Source organism: Schistocerca serialis, chromosome 6 (genome assembly GCF_023864345.2).
Source record: "Schistocerca serialis cubense isolate TAMUIC-IGC-003099 chromosome 6, iqSchSeri2.2, whole genome shotgun sequence".
Classification (NCBI taxonomy): Eukaryota; Metazoa; Arthropoda; class Insecta; order Orthoptera; family Acrididae; genus Schistocerca; species Schistocerca serialis.
In genome coordinates this window covers 555,771,339-555,794,811 of record NC_064643.1, presented here as the reverse complement: position 1 = coordinate 555,794,811, position 23,473 = coordinate 555,771,339, and the positions used below count along the sequence as shown (strand labels likewise).

The window sequence follows — 23,473 nt, the reverse complement described above, 5'->3', positions numbered from 1 at the left end:
TCGAATCCTACCTCGGGCATGGATGTGTGTGATGTCCTTAGGTTAGTTTGCTTTAAGTAGTTCTAAGTCTAGGGATTGATGACCTCAGATGTTAAGTCGCATAGTGCTTAGAGCCATTTGAACCATTTTATAAAACCCCACAAGAACTAATCACGTACAATCAGGTCCAATGATCTTGAAAGCCAGTAATCATTTGGTCCAGCGCTACAGATCCATCGTTCAGTAATCCTTTTTGATTAAAAATTCCCGCACTTCCAGATGTCAGTGCGGCTGTGCCCCATCCTGATGGTAAATGAAGTCCTTCGAATCAGTCAGCAAATATGGGAAAAGAAAGTTCACAAACATATCGAGGTATGTACTTCCTGTAACAGTGTTCTCGGCAAAGAAAAATGGGCCTTACGCCTTTTCCCCTGAAACTGCACAAAACGCATTAAATTTTGGAGAGTCCCTCTCATGTTGTTAAACTTCATGTGTTTGTTCCGTACCCCATATTCGCACATTATGACAGTTCACCTTTCCATTTAAATGGAATGTTGCCTCGTTCCTAAACACTAAGCGTGGAAGAAAACTGCCATCCTCCATCTTGCCAAGAATGAAATTACAGAACTCCACACACTGTTGTTTGTCATCTTCACGAACAGCTTGCAGTAGCTGAATCTTGTATGGTTCCATGTGTAAACGTCGACGTAACACACGCCAAACGGACATCGGGGGCATGTTGACCTGTCGAGCTGTACGGCGAAAGGATTTCTGCGGGCTCCTTCTTGTGGAACTATGGCAGATGCGTCCGACGATTAAGTCAGATAGTCGGGGACGGCCCGGCGATTTGCCCTTACACAAACAACTCGTTTCTCGGAATTTTCATGCCATCGTCTAATGCTCTGTGCTGTAGGAGGATCCACACCATACCTAGTACGAAAGTCACGCCGAACAGTTATAACTGACCCACACTGCGCAAAACGTAGAACACAAAACGCTTTCTATTGTACCGACACCACTTTTAGTAGAACTGAAGTGGGCGCACACTGCTGCTACCTAGCGGGAACCATGTAAAATTCGAGAGTTTGTTCTTTCCAACAGTACGTTGTTCACGCACATACGTCAAGTAACATAATAGTTATGATTTTTTTAAAAATCGGATGATTCTTCTTAATGCACTATGAATTTTCGCAGTTCATACAGTGTAACTGCCGCATCAGGCATGACGGTTTAATTTATCTGTCCTTTACTACTGGTGTATCAGCAACACATTTTGCAGACAGAGTCTGCATGTAGCACTTGCAAAGGTATATCACTTTGCGACACATGGTCGACGAGATGTGATGACACATACATTATGATGCGTGGAAAACTGCTTTGGCTTAAAGCGTGCGTAGTTTACTCAGAATGTATTCATCTAGTATTTGATAAGGAGAGCACTTAGCAGCTTCCAACAAACTTTACGCATATTTTCAAAACTTTATGAAACTTTTGCTCGCTTACGCGCTCAACGTCAAATATTTACAACCTTAACACATTCGTAAAGCAATCGGAAGTTTGAAGTGTTGTATTCTTTAAAGAATCGGGGGTTTACTGGTACATTCATAAAATACGCTCTGACACTAAAGTTTATATTCATTATTGACAAAGTTCTTTCTTTTTTCAGGGTAGCTTCTCGGCTATTGTCAGTCTATAGGTTATACAGGATGATCAGAAACAGATTGAAAAGCTTGTAAGAGTGTTATAGGGCAGGTTGTGCTGAGAAATAATTGTTAAGAAAAAAAAATCATTACTTTGTGCCGTTTCCTAGTTAATTACGATTTAAGTTAGCCCACCAGGACGTTAAAAGCGCAAATTCAAGCGGCCCGCCAGAAACGGTGTCACCAAACGTGTTCTTCGCTTGGTTTCAAAAAACCGAACAAGAGAGCGATACAAAAGTTGTATAGGGGACAGCAGTAGGGGTCGAACCCGAGCCGAAGGTGGAACATCGTCGTACGCCATCACTACGCTATTAGAACAACTGACACCAATTGTATCGTGTGGGCCGCTTGAATTTGCTCGCGACGGTCTCATTGGCTAACTTAAATCGTAGTTAACTTGGAAACGGCGCAACGTATCGAATTGTTTTCTTAACAATTATTTCTCAGCACAGCCTACCCTGTAACACTCTTACAAGCTTTCCGGATTGTTTTTGACAGCCCTTTATAGTTGGGTTTTCCTAGAAGCAGCAGTTTGGCGCCGAGTGAACAGGACAAGGCTTTTTTCGTCGGCAGGCAAGCAAAACTTAAAATACATCGCGCACTGTGTTTTCCCAGAAAAGGAAACGGCAAGTGCATTACGTATTCAGTCCACACATGCTGCCTGGAAAGACTTTCAAACAGTGTTATTACATGAAGCAAAGTTTTAATTTTATTTACTTTACAGTATTGATGGATCGCAAGGGAGAAACGAAAAAGAAACTTATGTTTCCTGATAGTTAAGCATATAACTGACGATGAAGAAGAGGATTATTTGCTCCAGATGTATGCGAAGGGCGGAAAACCTGTCACTAATATGTTTCAGAACCGAGAGAATGAAGGTATGTTGAACATATTGATTAGCAATCTCTTAATCAACGACGAAAACACGGAAGCGTAGTACAGATTTATTCGTCATCAGTTTGCTCGTCCAATAACAGTTCAGTTTCCTCTGCTGTGAAATACACTTGTAAAAGCACACCTCTCAGGCATTTTACACAAGAATGTTGCCTGACTTGCAGCAAATGCTTCACCGTAACGCAGCGCACAACGCCTTAGACTCGTCCAGAACCAGAGTTGGCCTACATGCGTGATTTAAACCGCTGGCGCACTACGCATTGCGCTCTGTCAGAAAACACCTTCATTATTTTGTCTCCGCCTAGAGGATGTCACACTACGCAGGGCGCATTACATACTACGCGACGCAGAATTCCTGCTCCTAAGAAAACGCAGGTAATAGTGCACGCGGACCCCAGTATTAGAAAGTCTGACACCTGGCAGCATCAGACAGAGCACGCGGTACTGCTGCGAACTTATTTTTTTTTCTTTGTGATTTCATTCCCCTGCCCCATATGGGCAGGGGAGGGCTGTCAGCGGCACAATCTGCCTCTCTTCAGCCGAGTGACATGACAGCTAATACAAAAAGAAAATTATACATGTAAGGGCGATAAAAATGGGGGACATAAAAACACAGTAAGGGGAGATAATGGAGATAAAAATACACTGACATGGAGGCGTTCATGGGGGGGGGGGGGGAGAATTAAAAAAAGTCGACATAAAGTGAAAAAAACACAGCTGGCGATTCGTAAAGCACAAAAAAGACTCTGAAGTCACACACACAGGTTAAAAATTGGTCACAGCATTAAAAACACTCCAGAACAAGACACTTTAAACTCACTTGGAGAGATAAAGCACACATGACGAAGAATTAAACTGCCAGGAGGGACCTGCCGAAGGAGAGGCCTGAGAGGATGGAAAAGGAGGGGATGCGAACTTCGTACTAGGGAGCCCTTTATACACAGACAGAATGGCCATAGGTGAAGTCGCACGTGATTGGCTGATCAGCTGCGACGCCATGTTTCGTCTATGGGTCTCATACAAGTATCACACCAGCAGGTCTATTGCCAGAATGAAGACATAAAACATTAATATTTATTGTGGGTAATGGCAGTTTTCTTGTTATATTTGTTCTTTATTTCGTTATTGCAGTAACAATGTGACATTATGGGATCTCGGAAGTATTTATTCGAAAAGTGACCCATGAAAGGCATTCAATCTCAATCTTGGAATAATTCTGCCATCAGACAGGGTTTTTACTGTCACAAACGGACAGTTGTTAACGATTTTATCTTATCTGGCTAATGGGTTTATGTTTTATTTTTTTCCAATTTACGTGGAAAACAATTGCTGTATTATAGCACTGAATTGCTTCCTGAACAAGCTTCAAAGCAGAAATACTCGTATCTAGATGGGTATATAGTTCTTACATTCATCACGTGAACTCCACATCACTAAACGAAAAGAGCACTAGGGAGATGTATCGTTAGTCTAGAAACGTCCCAACAGTCCAAAAACATTTTCTTGCGACTTTTTGCAATTTCACCTTGTGGTAATATCGTCCGTTCGTACGTTCCGCCATACTTTGGACGAAACAAGGCTGCCCCGTAGCAACCTTGCCCCCCCCCCCCCCTCCTCTCTCTCTCTCTCTCTCTCTCTCTCTCTCTCTCTCTGTATATAGGCCCTCTACATCATGGCAATGCCATGGGAATAGATAAAAGCCCCACTAGCCACCTGGTATCAGTGCAACTGCGTGGTTTAACTGCCAATCCCATGAATTGGCAGGAAGCGAAAACTTCAGCTGACTGCCGATACCATCATTCCACAGGTACCAATTTCTCCCGCTTTCATCACTTTGACTGATGACCATGTTAACCTGGCCATTTCTTATAATTCTTGCCACTTTTATCGATTTTTAAATTTTTTTATTAAGAAAACTGGGCAACATGTAAGTGTGATGCTAACCTTCCACGACATCCTGAAATTTCTTCATCTAATACATATTTCCAGCTTCTACGACTGTTTAGTTTTTCTTCCCTTATATTTTTACGGAATCTTAGGATTTGCGAATAATACGGCGTTAAAAAAAGTGTCACATATTTCTACAGGATCTAATAATGGTCAAAACTAGAAGAAAAGTTTTTGTACTAAAATATTCTGAAACCAATACCATTTTGCATACAGACTAATCTGTCCTCTCATTGCAGTCTGTTCAAAAATGGCTCTGAGCACTATGCGACTTAACTTCTGAGGTCATCAGTCTCCTAGAACTTAGAACTAATTTAACCTAACTAACCTAAGGACAACACACACATCCATGCCCGAGGCGGGATTCGAACCTGCGTCCGTAGCAGTCGCTCGGCTCCAGACTGTAGCGCCTAGAACCGCACGGCCACTCCGGCCGGCGGTCATCAGTCCCCTAGAACTTAGAACTACTTAAACCTAACTAACCTAAGGACAACACACACATCCATGCCCGAGGCAGGATTCGAACCTGCGACCGATTGCAGTCTGTCTTTTACGTAAAAATAGACACTATAGACAATGCTGCATGTTGTTAACACCCATCCGAACACAACATTCAGCCCTTCTTCGCAGTAAATCACGCACCGTTTTGATATGCATCTGAATTTATTCCGATTATGTCACTTGCATTATTCACACGCTCCTGTTCCATCTTCGCATTGTCAGTGTGTTGGGCATACACCTATGCCTTTAAATTCTCCCTTAGCCAGAAATCCAAACGACCAATCTATGGGCCAGGAAACGCACAATCCGTAGAAAATAGGATGGTGCCCTCTCCTGCACAAGCCACAGTCGTTATCTTTCTGCAAGGACAACGTTCTCCAATAGCGCTGGTAGCTCAATGCGCAGAAATTGGTGACATACAGCAGTTGTCAATCTGTTCGATAAATTGTATCGCCCTATGAGTCTTTCATCGACAATTCTTTCCTGTACGCTGGTACTGAAGAGAATCTGATGCCTTTACTACATGACTGCTCGAGGATTTGCATGTGCCCACAGATCCATACAGTGGTAATTTAGTATGCCAGATCTTGTGAATCCTGTCTACATCAACGAATACTACACAATTTTCGACGCAAGGAAATAACCGATACCTCAACAACCATTTGCGTCTGGACACACAATTGTAGGAACATTTCTTATACACTCATGCCCATAAATTAAGGATAATGCTGATATATGGTGAAACAATGCTCTGGTGAGCGGTTTGCGGGCTTAAATCACCTCGTGGTATGACCATGCGGTGCATTTGACCTGCCGTCGTCGCACGGTGGCGCTGGCAGCAGTCCACATACGCAGAGGTGTGTTGGTGCGTGTCAGAGTACGGTGCAGCGAGTAAGTGTGCAGACGTTTTCAGACGTACTAATGGTGACTGTGTGTTGAAAATGGCTCAAAGAACAAATATTGATGACGTTATGAGGGGTAGAATACTAGGGCGACTGGAGGCTGGTCAAACACAGGAGGTCGTAGCACAGGCCCTCCGTGTGCCACAAAGTGTGATCTTTCGATTATGGCAACGTTTCCAGCAGACAGGAAACGTGTCCAGGAGCTACAGTATGGGACGTCCACAGTGTACAACACCACAAGAAGACCGATATCTCACCATCAGTGCCCACAGATGGCCACGGAGTACTGCAGGTAGCCTTGCTCGGGACCTTACCGCAGCCACTGGAACAGTTGTCTCCAGACACACAGTCTACAGACGACTCGACAGACATGGTTTGTCCGCCCGGAGACTTGCAAGGTGCATTCCATTGACCCCTGGTCACAGGAGAACCCGTAAAGCCTGGTGTCAAGAACACAGTACATGGTCATGGGAACAGTGGTCCCAGGTTATATTCACGGACGAGTCCAGGTATAGTCTGAACAGTTCATATGGCGTGAACCAGGAACCACATATCAACTCCTTAATGTCATTGAAAGGGACCTGTATAACTGCATGTCTTTGACAGAGGAAATGCAACAAGTCAGGTGTATCGGGACGTCATTTTGCACCAGTATGTTCGCCTTTTTAGGGGTGCAGTGGGTCCCACCTTCCTCCTGATGGATGATAACGCACGGCCCCACCGAGCTGCCATCGTGGAGGAGTACATTGAAACAGAAGATATAAGGCGAATGGAGTGGCCTGCCTGTTATCCAGACCTAAACCCCATCGAGCACGTCTGGGATGCTCTCGTCGACGTATCGCTGCACGTCTTCAAATCCCTACGACACTTCAGGAGCTCCAACAGGCACTGGTGCAAGAATGGGAGGCTATACCCCAGCAGCTGCTCGACCACCTTATCCAGAGTACGGCAACCCGTTGTGCGGCCCGTGTACGTGTGCATGGTGATCATATCCCATATTGAAGTCGGGGTACATGCGCAGGAAACAGTGGCGTTTTGTGTTTCGGGACGGTTTTCTCAATACCGTGGACTTACAGATCTGTGTCGTGTGTAGTCCCTATGTGCCTATGCTACTAGCGCTAGTTTTGTGTAGTGCCACGTTGTGTGGCACCACATTCTGCAATTATACTTAATTTATGATCATGACTGTAGTTTGTCCTCTTATAACAATATCCGATACTTTTTAAAAGCACTTTAAACAATTTACCACATGTACATCCATACTCCGTAAGTCGCCGTATGGTGCGTGGTGGAGAACACCCTGTAGCACGACTAGTCATTTCCTTTTCTGTTCCACTCGCAAACAGAGCGATGGAAAAACGACTTTTTAAATGCCTCCGTAGGAGCCCTAACCTCTCTCTAATTTTATTTTTATGGTCCTGACGCAAAATGTACGTTATCGACTGTGGAGTCGTTCTGCAGTCAGCCTCAAATGGCCTCGAAAAGAACGTCGCCTTCCCTCCAGTGATTTCCGTATGAGTTCCAAAAGCATCTCCGTAATACTTGCGTGTTCTTCGAACCTACAGGTTGCAAATCAATATAGTCATAGTAATCTACTGTTCTACATTCAGTAACAATATAATCAAGTCATAGTAATCTACTGTTCTACATTCAGTAACAATATAATCAAAAAACTATAATTATAAATTATTAAACACTATCTTCACGTTGTATAGCTTTGTTTATACTATACATTCTGACACATAGTTCTTTGGACATGGCAACTTTGCACTCGCTGCACTAGTATGCTGTGTATTTTCTGGCAACCTCTTCCTTTTGCTTTTTTCTTTTGCTGGGCGTACTTTGAACATTCCCTCTATTAGTCTTTTACCTGGTAGGGATGCAGTTTTTCCAAGGAATGCTCAGTCGGCTCCATATATAACTCGATGTGAGAGAGTCTTCCCGGATTGTTAATTCTACGCACAGTACCTTCAGATTGAGAGTCTTCCCTTTTTTCTTTTACTTATATAGCGGAAAATTCATGCATTCACCAGACACATGAAGAAATTATGAAATGTACATACCGGTACCCTTGATCTTTTCTCTGTTCTGTGGTCAAACGCCCCGTGCGACGTCCTCTAATCAGACGAATCAACCCAGACTTGTCTTACAAACTACACTTTCCTAACAACACAGTGAATACTGATCGAGACCATCAATATACGAGATATCCGATTTAAAGGGATTGCGGAGCGAACGGATTGGGATACGAAAAATTTATCAGCATCCACACGAATGACGGCACTGAAAACCTACAGAAATACCTTGGTATTACATAATAGGTCTTTTCAGGTAGAAAAGATGATGGCTGACTGAAGAAAATTGGACTGAAAAATAAAACTGAGTATTTGCATTTTAACTTTACAGTTTAATTTAATCTATATTCAGTTAAATTTATGTACAGCGAATTTGGGCAAGCAATAAACGTTCAACAAGAAGAAACAAAAATTTTGAGGTTTGACGATGATATTGTAATTCTGTCATACACGGGAAAAGACTTAAATGATTAGTTGAACAGAATGGTTAGTGTCTTGAAACAGAGTTTATGAGATGCATATCAGCACAAATAAAACGAGGGCAATGGAATGCAGTCGAATCGAATCAGGCGATGCTGAGGAAATTAAATTAGGAAATGAGACGCTAAAACTAATAGAAGAGTTTTGTTATTTGGACATCAAAATAACTGACGGAGGCCGAAGTAGAGAGGATTTAAAATATAGGCTGGCGATGTCAAGAAAAACATTTCGGAAGAAGAGAACTGCGCGTGACTTCTGGCTCCGGCCGCAAGTGGGATTTCGTCCGAAGCAAGGAAGGAGAACTGAAAAATGTTATTACTCGATAAATAGAGTCATAGATTTGGCCATAGCGGTAAGTAACTAGGTCGCGTGACTAGGTACAGCCACGTTCCCGCTCGAAGTAGTTCACGTTGTAAACCTCGCAGTGAAAGCGCACGAAGAGACGAGGGAACAGGCCCGGCAACATGACGTTAACGTCATTAAATTTGTTGATGATTTGAAGAGGAAATGAGTGACACTGCAGACGGAAAAAGTGACCGACTAAGTAAGCACATTACTGAAGGTGAATGAGTTGATAGATGCAAAATTACGGCATGAGGGACACGATGCTCAGATGAGTGAAACTGAAGCAGTTGTCATAGAAAGCAAGAAGTAATATGCCCACAATAAATTTCTCACTGATGTGTGTTGTGTTCACTAAATACTCTTGGCGTCCAATCTATTTGTGGCAGGAAGAGAACACATCCCCCTCCCACAGCAAGTAGGTGCTGTTATTGAGGTTGCTTGTTTGCACGCAGTAACTATTCAGTTTCGCCAAAGGGCCAATTAGGGTTAGACGAACTACAGCAGAAATTGTGGCAACATCATTAGCAACAATTTACAATAATTTATTATTACACGTTTCAAGATACTCAACTAAAATATGAGGAGGATACGTCAAAATGTTGTTCAGGTCGATCTTCGAACACTGGTTCCGTCCTGGATCCAGTAAACTATGACTCATGTAACTAACAGAGTCTCCGGTTTCTCTCTTCTGGGCGACTATGGTAGATAAGCCCTGCTGTTCGCTTGAGGCGCAGATGATACTGCGAATACTGACGCTGATGCAGGGCCATGATACTGACTGAGAGGCCCCGTGTGTCCGCTTTCATCGGCGTCTGGCGGACTGACGTCCACTTGGGAATTATTTGAATGACGTATGACGGAAGTATAACACAGTCTGTGTTGTGTGTGTTCTCTGTGGTGACTCATCACGAGTAGGTTGCGTCTCTCTGGACGCTGTACTTGCTGTGTCTCGTATCTCGGGGTTCACACCAATGTTGTTGTTGTCTTCAGTCCGAAGACTGTTTTGCTACAGCTCTCAATGCTACTCTATACTGTACGAACGTCTTAACATCTGCCGCGCGGGATTAGCCGAGAGGTCAAAGGCGCTGCAGTATGGACTGTGCGGCTGGCCCCGACGGAGGTTCGAGTCCTCCCTCGGGCATGGGTGTGTGTGTGTTTGTCCTTAGGATAATTTAGGTTAAGTAGTGTGTAAGGTTAGGGACTGATGACCTTACCAGTTAAGTCCTATAAGATTTCACACACATTTGAACATTTCTTAATCTCTGAATAAGTGCTGCAGCCTACATCTTTCGGAATCTGCTTACTGTACCTCTTGGTCTCCCTCTACGATTTTTACCCCCCCCCCCCCCCCCACACACACACACACACGCACGCGCACTTCCCTCCAGCGCTAAAATGGTTATCCCTGATGTCTCACCATGTGTCCTATAATCAGTCCCCTAGACTTAGAACTACTTAAACCTAACTAATCTAAGGACATCACAGGATTAGAACCTGCGACCGTAGCAGCAGCGCGGTTCTGGACTGCGCTGCTACTACAGTCGCAGGTTCGAATCCTGCCTCGGGCATGGGTGTGTATGATGTCCTTAGGTTAGTTAGGTTTAAACAGTTCTAAGTCTAGGGCAATGATGACCTCAAACGTTAAGTCCCATAGTGCTCAGAGCCATTTGTATGACCTGTTTTAAAATGTCAGGTACAGGTCCTCAGATTTGCAGTAAGTAAACAATACTTAATCGCATTTTAGAGAATGCACTTCACCCACGTGTTCTTGTGTGTTGTTACTGTACCTCTTGGTCTCCCTTTACGATTTTTACCCCCCCCCCCCCCGTCCACACACACACACGCACGCACATGGTAGGTATATACTTCTGTGTGTACTATATACGTATGCACAGATGTAAACAATACAGAACCAGAATGAGATTTTTACTCTGCGGCGGAGTAAGCGCTGATATGAAACTTCCTGGCAGATTAAAACTGTGTGTCAGACCGAGACTCGAACTCGGAACCTTTGGCTTTCGCGGGCAAGTGCTCTACCAATTTTTTTTCTTTTTTTTTCTTTTTTTTACGCTGTGTTTGGTCGTTGTGGACGTCACATGACATCCGTTCAAGTTCGTTTTGTTGATGCTTCCACTCAGTTTTTTTTATTACAGAGGCCAACCAGCTCTCTGACCGAACACGCTGAGCTACCGTGCCGGCATCCAAGCACGACTCACGACCCTTCCTCAGCTTCAAAGATCCCGAGTTCGAGTGTCGGTCTGCCACACAGTTTTAATCCGCCAGGAAGTTTCAATACAGACTGTGCGGCTGGTCCCGGCGGAGGTTCGAGTCCTCCCTCGGGCATGGGTGTGTGTTTGTCCTTAGGGTAATTTAGGTTAAGTAGTGTGTAAGCTTAGGGACTGATGCCCTAAGCAGTTAAGTCCCATAAGATTTCACACACATTTGAACATTTTTCAATACTGAATCATATTCACTGCTAATCGATCAGTCATTCTCTTCGTATTTAATGGTCGTAATGACCAACGGCTGCGTATGTAATTGCAGTGCTCGTTTTTCTTTGTACCCGACAACAGATTCAAGCGACGTGTTTTTAGTTAACCGGGCACTGGCGGAGTCTCACAAGTCGAATGACTGGGTAGACGGAGAGGGAGAGTTCGGAGATGACGCAATACGACCCGCCGGCGAGTTCAACAGGAGTATGCAGAGCTCGTGTCTGATAACGTTTGCGCGCGTCTGTAGTTCCACCACTGTGAATCCCTCAACTGACTCTCCGCATCCTTATAAACGCTCTAAACCTAAGTTAACCGTAGGGAAAACGTAGTGAAAACGTAAATTCCTCTTCCAATAAAAATGGAAATCTTTGTGGGCTAGGAGAGTATCGAAATTAATGTTGTAGGCGCACGTTTTCTGAAGACGTCGTTATAACGTTTGTGTGTGAGTGAGTGTGTACACGCTTCAGTATTGTGACTGTGTCGGGCACACAGTAGTGGCGAAAGCGAGCGTAGCCGCCGCCGCCGCCCACGAGCTGTCCGGATCGATGAGCCCTGTGCGCGTCCGCCTCGGGACACGGACCTACCCCAGGCGCGGCGGTGCGCGCGCAGCGGCCGCTTCGCCCGGGGCGGCGGCGGCGAGCGGCGGCGCAGTCGACCGCCGGAGTCCACATCGATTCGTCGCGGGTCGGTGCTGCGCGGCTCGGCGCCCTACAGACGGCACGCTGGCGACGGGCGGCAGCAAGGCGTCCGCGGCCGGCCCCAGCGGGGGCGGCGCCGCCGGGGGCGGAGGCGGCGGGGGGCGGCGCGCGGCCGGCGGGCTGCTCAGCCTCGCCATGGGCTGCCGCGCCTCGGCCGAGGAGCGCGCCGCCGCCGACCGCAGCCGCCAGATCGAGAAGGCGCTGCGCGAGGAGCGCGAGCGCGCCGCCAGGGACGTCAAGCTGCTGCTGCTCGGTGCGTCAGCGCGCCCGTAGGCAACCCGCGCCGCAGCCGCACCACTTTCCTTACTCGTCGGCTCAGTGCTTACAGTGTCACAGTACCGATGCTAAGGTCTCGTGTTCGAACTCCGCTTAGTCCTCTGATGTTCATTCTTTCTTCTTTCTTTCTTCGCTGGGAATGACTGTTAGTGTTACAAACGTGTGGTCCAAACGACTAGCAAAACACGGTGGTGTTCACGCCAACTTTAACATTTTTCATTAGTTACTGGTATCCAGCTGCTTGTAAGCTATTGCATCATTTTGATTTAAACGATAAACTTACTTCACCAGCGTGCGTAGCGCAACGCGTTTCGAGAATTCACTCCTTTTCGATTTCTGTGGTTGATTCGTAAATTTTTAGTACGATATTTGCGTGTGCGTCAATCTGCCGCACTTTCCACGCCGTGTCCTTTGTTGTTGTAAACGCACTGTGCCCCCTTTACCCCGTGGAATTTTACACACATACAACACAGTGTTTGTTTACGTTTAACGATAGCATGGTACAAAGACGATTTCACGTAACCATACAACGCGAATAATTCATCCATAAAACTTCAGAAATTTAGCCGCATAAACATTATTTCTAAAAAGACGCAAAAGCGTCATGATGCACACAGCGACTGATGTTTTGCGCGTGTGTTAATTTATGGCGAATGATAGAGATCAAAAGACGACTGCCTCAGGAGAAGAGGGACAGAAGAACACACATGCGGATATCGTATGCAAAAATTATGTAATCTCCCAGACAAGACGAAAATAAGACTGAATTACCCTATCGAAAGGTATTCTTTTTCATGCGTAACGCAAATCGTTTCGATAATGTATTCTCTTTTTTGAGTGCAGCGGAAGTTTACATTATTTTTTAATAATATGTCAGCATTTGTCTTACTCCGCCTCTCTTTCCCTTCAGTTCTCTTTTTATGTCCTCTAGATACTGTGCTCTCTGTGTCTCGTAGAAATTCCACACACGTCACATCATTCGCAGTGTTTCTTTACGTTAAAGGATATGTATACTGTGTTAACCGTTAACTAAACAAACATCATGACTGTAATGTTGCACGTGTGCGTTCATTTCTGCGAGATGAAGTAGACACAGTGCGTTGAGATTGTATCTAGACGTCTATGGGGGCAAGACAGACAAATAACGCACGTACAGATATATTAAAAATGACGCAAGCTCAAAAATTGGAATAAAGTTTTTAAAAAAATTTATTGGTGCAGTAACTTTGTTACGTGAATCGTTACTGATATAGTTGCAGGCTTTCCAAAGCCGTAGAACACAAAAGAACAATCACAACGTCCACATACTGGTTATTCTTCTTTCATTGTGTCCTTTCACTGAATTTTTAACCACATTTTTTGTTTATTCACCTAAATTTTGAGAAACACGTTATTTACTGATTTTTGTACCCGGAGGTTGCCAAGGACTTGCTCCTGTTTTCATTTGTACAAAGAGCATAAATAATTTACGTTATATTTCAAGACTTCACAACTAATAGCAGAAATCGACCAGTGATAACTGCCATGTACAAAAGTTGAAATGATGTTATGTAGCTGAAATGGTCCCTTGTGACTCGAAAGGCATTTGGGCTTCCTTTCCATTTTAAGATTATAATATAAATCAGTCTTCGCTCCAACAATAGCCACTGTGGATAAATTTTTCTTCGTTTTTTTATGTTTTAGATACCATTATATATTCCCCTGCTCCTTATCTTTATTTCTTTCTGCAATTTATTTCTCCCTGATGTCCACTTACTTTATGCTTCCAGTCAACTTCGTGAAGCATTCTCGGGCGAGTTGCATCATAAACACAATTTTTCCGCGCTTGTTGCTGTCTTCGGGAATTAATTTAATTTTCTTTCCTTACGGTCACTTGTTTTCGTACATTCCTTTCGATTCCGATAGCACGTTGTCACAGTAGACATTTCGTTTCGCGTTTAAGACTGAATCGATTATTTCTCAGATCCTAGACTCTTTACATATCCAAACCTTGCGACTCCACTGCTTCTGCTCGAGGAATCCATTTATAAGGTGAGGAGTTTCTCTTTACCTCCTTTGTGCGGCTTCCACACATCTCACCTGTAGCTGGTAATTCTTTATGACTCAAAATTATGTAGACGGACTTGTATTGTTATTAACAATATGGCACTTCCCAATACTGACAACTTATCAAACTCTCCTCTTGACAGATTTCAATATATGTTTATTTCCAACTTTTACCATTTCAAGTATCTGGGTTTGACGTTTAGTTAGAAGTTCAACATCGTTTCAAAAATGGCTCTGAGCACTATGGGAATTAACATCTCAGGTCATCAGTCCCCTAGAACTTAGAACTACTTCAACGTAACTAACCTAAGGACACCACACACATCCATGCCCGAGGTCGGATTCGAACCTGCGACCGTAACGGTCGCGCAGTTCCAGACTGAAGCGGCTAGAACCGCTCAGCCACAACGGCCGGTTCTACATTCTTTCATTTTCTCTATTCTGGTCTCTAAATCTTCAACTTATTCTTTAATTATTTGTTCATTAATTTTGTGTCACTTTTCTCTTTCAGTTTTCTAGTTTTTTAATTCCTTTTACTTTTCTAGTTTTGTCCCCTTTTTTATTATGTATTCAACTACTACTTATCTGCATTTCATTCACCACTTCTTTGCTTATATTTCTTTCCAAAACTTTTCATTGTCCAATAATTTGCTTATTAGTCATACTTGCGTTACAAAATATGACGTATTTCGTTGTCTGTTTTTCTTTTTAGTGTTCCTATGTCCTATGTCTCTTTTCTTCATTTCTGTTTTTACAGAAAGTTACGCTGTGTGTCACACATTTATTTCCCTGCTAGAAAGTGGATGTGACTGCTAAGGGAAAACTGTCGGGGAAAATTTTCTTTATGTTATTTGTTTACTCATTCATGACAGTTACGCTCCGTAATTGTTTGTACACAGCACGCCGTGAACTGTTTTCAGTTTGGTAACGTGTCTTGTACTAGACGCACCCGCAAAGAGGAGTCATATAGGTTATACAGTCGTAGAGAAGACTGAAGTAACTAGATTTTCTGTGATATGTAGTACCTGGCACAAGGAAACCCGAATACTATCACTCTATTTTCTGCAAAGACGTTTAAAACATTCTTGGACTGTAAATTAAGTTGCCTTTTACGAAAGAGTGAACGACTGAAACTAATGTGATTATTTACTAACGAAATTCCCTTTCGCTCTATATTTGTGACATTTACCGGATTCGTATAGTAGGAATTATTATGATTTCATTAGAAAGATTAAGTATTCTATAAATCCAACCATAAATTCGAGTTTAATTTTGTTTCACATTATCTAATGAAAGAGATTTGCTTCGTATTTTCGAATAAGCATGGGTTTCTCAATAAAATCTATTTCGTCATTTGGGGCCACAAATAGCTTTTCTTTTTATTTTTCAATGCTTCGTTTAATGAAACAATAACATCTTGCAAAATAATAATCGAAAAAGGATGGAACGGTGACACATGACTTTTTAATATTCGTATACTCTCGTCAAAGATTAACAGTGTTGACGTACGAGGAGCGTTGAACAAGTAATGCAGCACTTTTTTCCTCCGTTACTCAGGTTGAAAAAATGCGGGTTGAAAAATGCGGAATTCGTTGTGGGACATCGTGGAATATTTCCGTTTTCGTGCCCATAGTTTCATGAAGTTCGGATAGGTGGCGGCGCTATAGTCATCTTTAAAATGCCGTCTGTAACGGGAGTCCGTTCCAACCAGAGACCTGATATTGAGTTTCTTTTGGTGGAAAACCAGAGCATCGCACATATTCATAGGCGATTGTGGAATGTCTACGGAGACCTGAAAGTGAACAAAACCACGGTGAATCGTTGTGCGAGGCATTTGTCATGCAACAAGGTCGCGTAAACGTGTCCTATATTCCTAGTGTCGGCCGGCCACTCACAGCTGTGGCTCCTAAAATGTTGGAACGTGGGGAAATTGTCATTGAAGTTGGTCGAAGGATCACAATCAAGCACCCCGCTGCCAACTGGACGTCTCTGTTGGTAGTGCTGACAGACTCGTCCAGTGTGTATGCCTTCTGGCTTCCTTGCCATCTAACAGAAGGACCATCTATGCGGAACTGCTTGCGCGTTACGAGAATGATCGTCACATTTTTTGTCGAACATCGTCACAGGTGCTGAAACATGGGTTCATTAATCCGAACCGGAAACGAAACGGCAATCCATTGTGTGGCGCCTCACCACCTCTTCTTTGAAGAAAGAGTTCAAAGCCGCAATTTTAGCCAGTAAAGTCATGGCGACGGTCTTTTGGGACTCTGAAGGTGTTATTCTGTTTTGCACCATCAACTCAGAAGTGTATTGTGCTACCCTCAGAAAATTGAAGAAACGACCTAGCGTATTCGTAGCCACCAAAAGTACAAACGAACTTCTTCTTCTTTATGATAATGCAAGGCCTCACACAGATCTGCGTACCCGAGAGCAGCTCGCAAAACTTCTCTGGACTGTTCTCCCTCATCCATCCTACACCCCGGCTCTCTCTGGCCTAATGAAGAATCCAGTCCACGGGAAGCAGGACATGGATGATGGGCAGGTTATTGATGCAACAAGACGTTGGCTTCAAAGTTGACCAATTGACTGGTACCATGCGGGCATACAGCCACTCCCAGTTCGGTGGGGTAAAGCCGCCGCATTGAACAGAGATTATGTTGAAAAATATGGGTTTGTAGATCAAACAGAAGGGAATAATATGGTATATTTGAACCCTGAATAAAACCAATTTGCTTACAGAAAAAAATGTGTTGCTGTACTTATTGAACGCCCCTCCGAAGTTTCACATGTCGTCCCACGCTGAGACAATTGAGTAACAAATAGTGTCAGAAGAGCGTACGTGTTCTGGGTTTCTTGAAGATATAGTTCGGTTGCGGAACATATGTGCATCACAATGTGAGAGTGAAATGGTGGGGCAACTGGAAATGTACTCCAAAGCTGAAGTACGCTAGACATTGCGAATCTTGTGGGGAAAGCATATAATTGTACACATATTCACCTTGGGATCCTGGAGGTATGTGGACCGAATGCAACGTCGCGTCCAGCAGTAGTGAAACGGTGCCAACAATTTGACCAAAGCCGAACAGATGAGGGTGATACTGGTCGGGAAGTCCTGGTCTTGTACCCCGCGATTCTCATCTTGTCGGTAAGCTGAAAGGACATCTGGGGGTGAAGACATTTTGCATCGATGAGGACGTTCACAACCCGGTTCTCGAATGGCTCTGGCTTCTGTGACCAAGGAGCGGATTTCTATGGTAGAGGAATTGAACGATTATTTAGACTTGGTGACAATGTTGAAAAATAGTTTCATGCACACTAAGGCGACAAAACTCATGGTGTACATCCTAATATTGTGTTAGGCGTCCTTTCGCAAGGTGAAATGCAGCAACTCGACGTGGCATGGGGTCAACATGTCGATGGGAGTCCCGTGCAGAAATATTGGGCCACGCTGCCTATCTAGCCGTCCATAATAGCGAAAGTGTTGCCGGTGCAGGATTTTGGGCACAAACTCACCTCTGGATTATGTCCCACAAATGTTCGATGGAATTCATGTGGGCCGACATGGGTGGCCGAATACATCGCTCGAATTATCCAGAATGTTCCTCACGTCAATAGCAAACAGCTGTGGCCTGGTGACATGGCACATTGTCATACACAAAAATTCCGTCGTTGTTTGGGAACATGAAGCCCATAAATTGCTGCAAATGGTCTACAGGTAACCCAGCATAACCTTTTACAGTCAATGATCGCATCAGTTGTATCAGGAGATCCAGTCCATTCCATGTAAACACAGCCCACGCCATTAAGGAGAGACCACCGGCTTGCACAGTTCCTTGTTGACAACTTGGGTCCATGACTTCCTGGAATCCTCGCCATCCTACCATCAGCTCTTAATAACAGAAATTGGGACTCATCTGACCAGACCACGGTTTTCCAGTCGTGTAGGCTCCAACTGGTAAAGTGACGAGCCCAGGAAAGGCACTGCAAGCGAAGTAGTGCTGTTAACAAAGGCACTCACTTCGGTCGTTTGCTGGCACAGTCCATTAACACCACATTTCGCCACACTGTCCTAACTGATACGTCCATCATACGTCCCACATTGCTTTCTTCGGTTACTTCACGCATAGTTGGTTGTCTCCTACGTCTGACAACTCTACATACATGAAGCTCCTCTCGGTCGCTAAGTGAAGACCGTCGGCCACTGCGTTGTCCGTGGTGAGAGCTAATGTCTGGAATTTGGTATTCTCGGCACATTCTCGATGCTGTGGATCTCGGAACATTGAATTCCTTAACGATTTCAGAAATGGAATGTCCGAAGCGTGTAGCTCCAGCTACCATTCCGAGTTCAAAAATGGTTCAAATGGCTCTGAGCACTATGGGACTTAACTACTGAGGTCATCAGTCCCCTAGAACTTAGAACTACTTAAACCTAACTAACCTAAGGACATCACACACATCCATGCCCGAGGCAGGATTCGAACCTGCGACCGTAGCGGTCACGCGGTTCCAAACTGACGCGCTTAGAACCGCATGGCCACACCGGCCGGCCATTCCGAGTTCAAAGGCAGTTAACTTCCGTCGTGCGGCCGCAACCACGTCGGTGACCTCTTCACATGAATCACCCGAGTACAAAAGACAATTCAGCCAATGCACCACCTTTTTATGCCTTGTGAGCGCGACACTACCGCCATCTGTATATATGCATATCGATATCTCATAGCATCTAACTGTATTTATGTATCTTTGAACTGCAGTGCAGCATTCGATAAAAGTTGATAGGTCTGCCATAACAATGCGTGACGTGCATTTTGAAGTTCCTCTTTTAGATGTAGACGAACAGTAACTTTTTCCGCGTTACTTCCGCTAGCGGAAGGGGTAAGTTGTTTGGAGTGACAGCCGGTCAATATTTGTCGTTCTGTGATAACAGAAACCGATATGAAGGCAAAATCTTGTTTCCGTCAGATAACGCTCATATATTCTCTTTGATTAATGCCATGTCATTTCCGTAGAATTGAGGAGTTACTGTTTTAATTAACGAGGGAAGTCTCTAATTGGAACCTCGGATGTCGAACTGTGCAAAAAAATCACTCGCAGGGAAACACGAAGATAACGTCTCAGCAAAATTGTAGGCGCTCCCAACCAGTGGTTTATTGAATATGTTGATGCAGGAGGTAGTTATGATACAGGAATTTTGGTTAACAAGTGATAAATGATTGTTTATGTATGCACTGTAGGAGTTTGGATTCGGATACCTCGCTAAACACTAAGGTGAGGCAGACTGCTCTGGAGGTCGAGGTGTCCCTGGCTGGTTTGTTGGGTTTAAGAGTAAGCTGAGTAGGGGTCTCATATTTTCGGTGCTTGTCCTCTTCCTGCAGTAAAGTCTGTAGATCACAGAAGCGAAAGAACACCGGCGACAGCATGCCTCTAGTGTAAACATTTAGCGAGAGCACGGGAACGGCATCCGGTTCGCAGTTGCAGGTGCCGGCTCGTTTTCCGCTGTTTTTCGGTCTTCCAGCGAATCATTAAAGGAAGTACGCAACCCCTCCGCTACGGCGCTTGCTTATTTGTGAACAACAGAGACCATTCGTAAATTGAAGGTGAGGGTGGGAGGAGGGGAGAGAATAGAAAGGAAAGGGACCATCGATGTCTGCTGCATCGGAACTTTACGCGGAATCAGCGGCGACGAGGGAAAATGTGTGCCAGACCGGGATTAGAACCTGGAATCTCCTGCTTCCTAGAGTTTTCCGTTAACCACTGCGCCACCCGAACACAGCAGTGTTAGCCGGCCGGAGTGGCCGAGCGGTTCTAGGCGCTACAGTCTGGAGCCGCGCGACCGCTACGGTCGCAGGTTCGGATCCTGCCTCGGGCATGGTTGTGTGTGATGTCCTTAGGTTAGTTAGGTTCAAGTAGTTCTACGTTCCAGGGGACTGATGACCTCAGAAGTGAAGTCCCATAGTGCTCAGAGCCATTTGAACACAGTGTTTATTGCAAGTGCGCGGACTGTCTCGGCACGCCTCTCGGTCCACCCCCACTCCCACCTAGCGCCATCTACCCGCAGTCTCTTTCCACGTCCTCCATGCTCGCTGCTGTGAGATCCCCGCAGGATGTCAGATGTAATTGTTCAGCCGCACTAAGTGGTGGATTCGTTGCCCATCGATGAGAATCGGTTACACGGGGGTTGGAACTATTTATTCACAACCGATACAAAGGAGTTACATGTTTGCACCTGTTACTGTCCTTCAAAGTAATCACCAGCGTTGTGTAGAACCCGTTGCCAGCGATGTGGAAGGCGTAGTATACCGTTAGCAGAGCCTGTTCTGTTGATGGTACGAATGAAGCGGTCTACTGCCTGTCGAATCTCTGGAACAGTTCTGAAGCAAAATCTTCGGAATCAAATCAAAGTCACGAGGACTTAAGTCCGGGGAGTATGGTGGATAGTACAGTACTTCCCAGTCCAATCGACCGAACAGAGCAGCTGCAGCTTGCGCAGTATGCGCCCGCGCATTGTCGTGCAAAATGATGGGTGGTTTGCTCAGAAAGTGTCTCCACTTCTTCGCAAAGCCGGCCGCAGGTGATGCTCAAAAAACGAACAGTAATATTGTGCATTGACGGTTTGCCGTGGAAGAACGTAATGCGTTAGGATAACACCATCACAGTCGTTCACGAGAATCACCATAACTTTAGACCACTCCATTCGCACCATCAACAGAACAGGCTCTGTTAACGGTATATTACGCCTTCCACATGGCTGGCAGCGAGTTCTACACAACGCTGGTGAGTGCTTTGAAGGACAGTAACAGGTGCAAACATGTAACTCTTTTGTATCGGTTGTGAATAAATTCCAACCGAATCAGTGACTGCATCCAGGCCAAAGGGAGAGAAGCATCACAGAGAAAGTGGGCTCACATTTCCGAATTCTTTGTAACTGTGACTCGCTCTGTAATCTCTGAAACAACATAACATACCCTTTCAACCCGTGAAGTTTCATTTCACGTCGTCCCTTTCTGGATGCTTCACATTTTTTTTTATTCTTTTGATTCTCCGGGCAGTGTATTTGCTCTGTCGACTCTCATCGGAAAAGGGGCTGGTCGGAAGCAACTTTTGTTGCCATCCATTAACGTTCGTATTTTCACCACAATAACATTTCTGGCAAGTGATAAATTACTAGTGTCACGTTCATATTTTAAAGTATCCTGAATCATACAGGGTGTTTCAAAAATGACCGGTATATTTGAAACGGCAATAAAAACTAAACGAGCAGCGATAGAAATACACCGTTTGTTGCAATATGCTTGGGACAACAGTACATTTTCAGGCGGACAAACTTTCGAAATTACAGTAGTTACAATTTTCAACAACAGATGGCGCTGCAAGTGATGTGAAAGATATAGAAGACAACGCCGTCTGTGGGTGCGCCATTCTGTACGTCGTCTTTCTGCTGTAAGCGTGTGCTGTTCACAACGTGCAAGTGTGCTGTAGACAACATGGTTTATTCCTTAGACCAGAGGATTTTTCTGGTGTTGGAATTCCACCGCCTAGAACACAGTGTTGTTGCAACAAGACGAAGTTTTCAACGGAGGTTTAATGTAACCAAAGGACCGAAAAGCGATACAATAAAGGATCTGTTTGAAAAATTTCAACGGACTGGGAACGTGACGGATGAACGTGCTGGAAAGGTAGGGCGACCGCGTACGGCAACCACAGAGGGCAACGCGCAGCTAGTGCAGCAGGTGATCCAACAGCGGCCTCGGGTTTCCGTTCGCCGTGTTGTAGCTGCGGTCCAAATGACGCCAACGTCCACGTATCGTCTCATGCGCCAGAGTTTACACCTCTATCCATACAAAATTCAAATGCGGCAACCCCTCAGCGCTGCTACCATTGCTGCACGAGAGACATTCGCTAACGATATAGTGCACAGGATTGATGACAGCGATATGCATGTGGGCAGCATTTGGTTTACTGACGAAGCTTATTTTTACCTGGACGGCTTCGTCATTAAACAGAACTGGCGCATATGGGGAACCGGAAAGCCCCATGTTGCAGTCCCATCGTCCCTGCATCCTCAAAAAGTACTGGTCTGGGCCGCCATTTCTTCCAAAGGAATCATTGGCCCATTTTTCAGATCCGAAACGATTACTGCATCACGCTATCTGGACATTCTTCGTGAATTTGTGGCGGTACAAACTGCCTTAGATGACACTGCGAACACCTCGTGGTTTATGCAAGATGGTGCCCGGCCACATCGCACGGCCGACGTCTTTAATTTCCTGAATGAATATTTCGATGATCGTGTGATTGCTTTGGGCTATCCGAAACATACAGGAGGCGGCGTGGATTGGCCTCCCTATTCGCCAGACATGAACCCCTGTGACTTCTTTCTGTGGGGACACTTGAAAGACCAAGTGTACCGCCAGAATCCAGAAACAACTGAACAGCTGAAGCAGTACATCTCATCTGCATGTGAAGCCATTCCGCCAGACACGTTGTCAATGGTTTCGGGTAATTTCATTCAGAGACTACGCCATATTATTGCTACGCATGGTGGATATGTGGAAAATATCGTACTATAGAGTTTCCCAGACCGCAGCGCCATCTGTTGTTGAAAATTGGAACTACTGTAATTTCGAAAGTTTGTCCGCCTGAAAATGTACTGTTGTCCCAAGCATATTGCAACAAACGGTGTATTTCTATCGCTGCTCGTTTAGTTTTTATTGCCGTTTCAAATATACCGGTCATTTTTGAAACACCCTGTATCAACTAGTGGAGTACGAAAATCTTGATCGTACATTTTTGACACACGTGTCACGCCCGCAACCTTGCAGTTTGGCAGTTAACATTCACGTCTCTGTTTCAATGGAAAGCTGTTAAACTGTTTTTTTAATCGTTTTCGCTCGCTTAATGCATACGAAACTCTATTAAAATGCAAATGAAAAATTAAGAAAAGTATTAGTTTTTGCGACTCGCCTCGCGTCAGCAAATGCAATCTAGCCAAACTACAATCAAGGCATATCTGTGTAGACGTTGTCAATATAGTCTGTATCATTTCACGAGCCTCGCACTATTGGATCCAATCTGATTTTCTTGGCACAATGTTCATAACAGTAATGAGTCCTTGCAGTAATAGGTATTTACGTATTC

At 44.6% G+C, this 23,473-nt stretch overlaps 1 protein-coding gene across 1 annotated transcript in view; it reads left to right on the top strand.

Annotated features, from left to right (window-relative positions):
• The first annotated feature begins 12,148 nt into the window (after nt 1–12,148).
• LOC126483684 (guanine nucleotide-binding protein G(o) subunit alpha) overlaps nt 12,149–23,473 on the top strand; it is a 563,590-nt gene continuing 552,265 nt past the window's right edge. The window contains exon 1 of the mRNA XM_050106766.1: nt 12,149–12,266. Coding sequence (XP_049962723.1) covers nt 12,149–12,266 — 118 coding nt within the window. The remainder of the gene's footprint in view (nt 12,267–23,473) is intronic.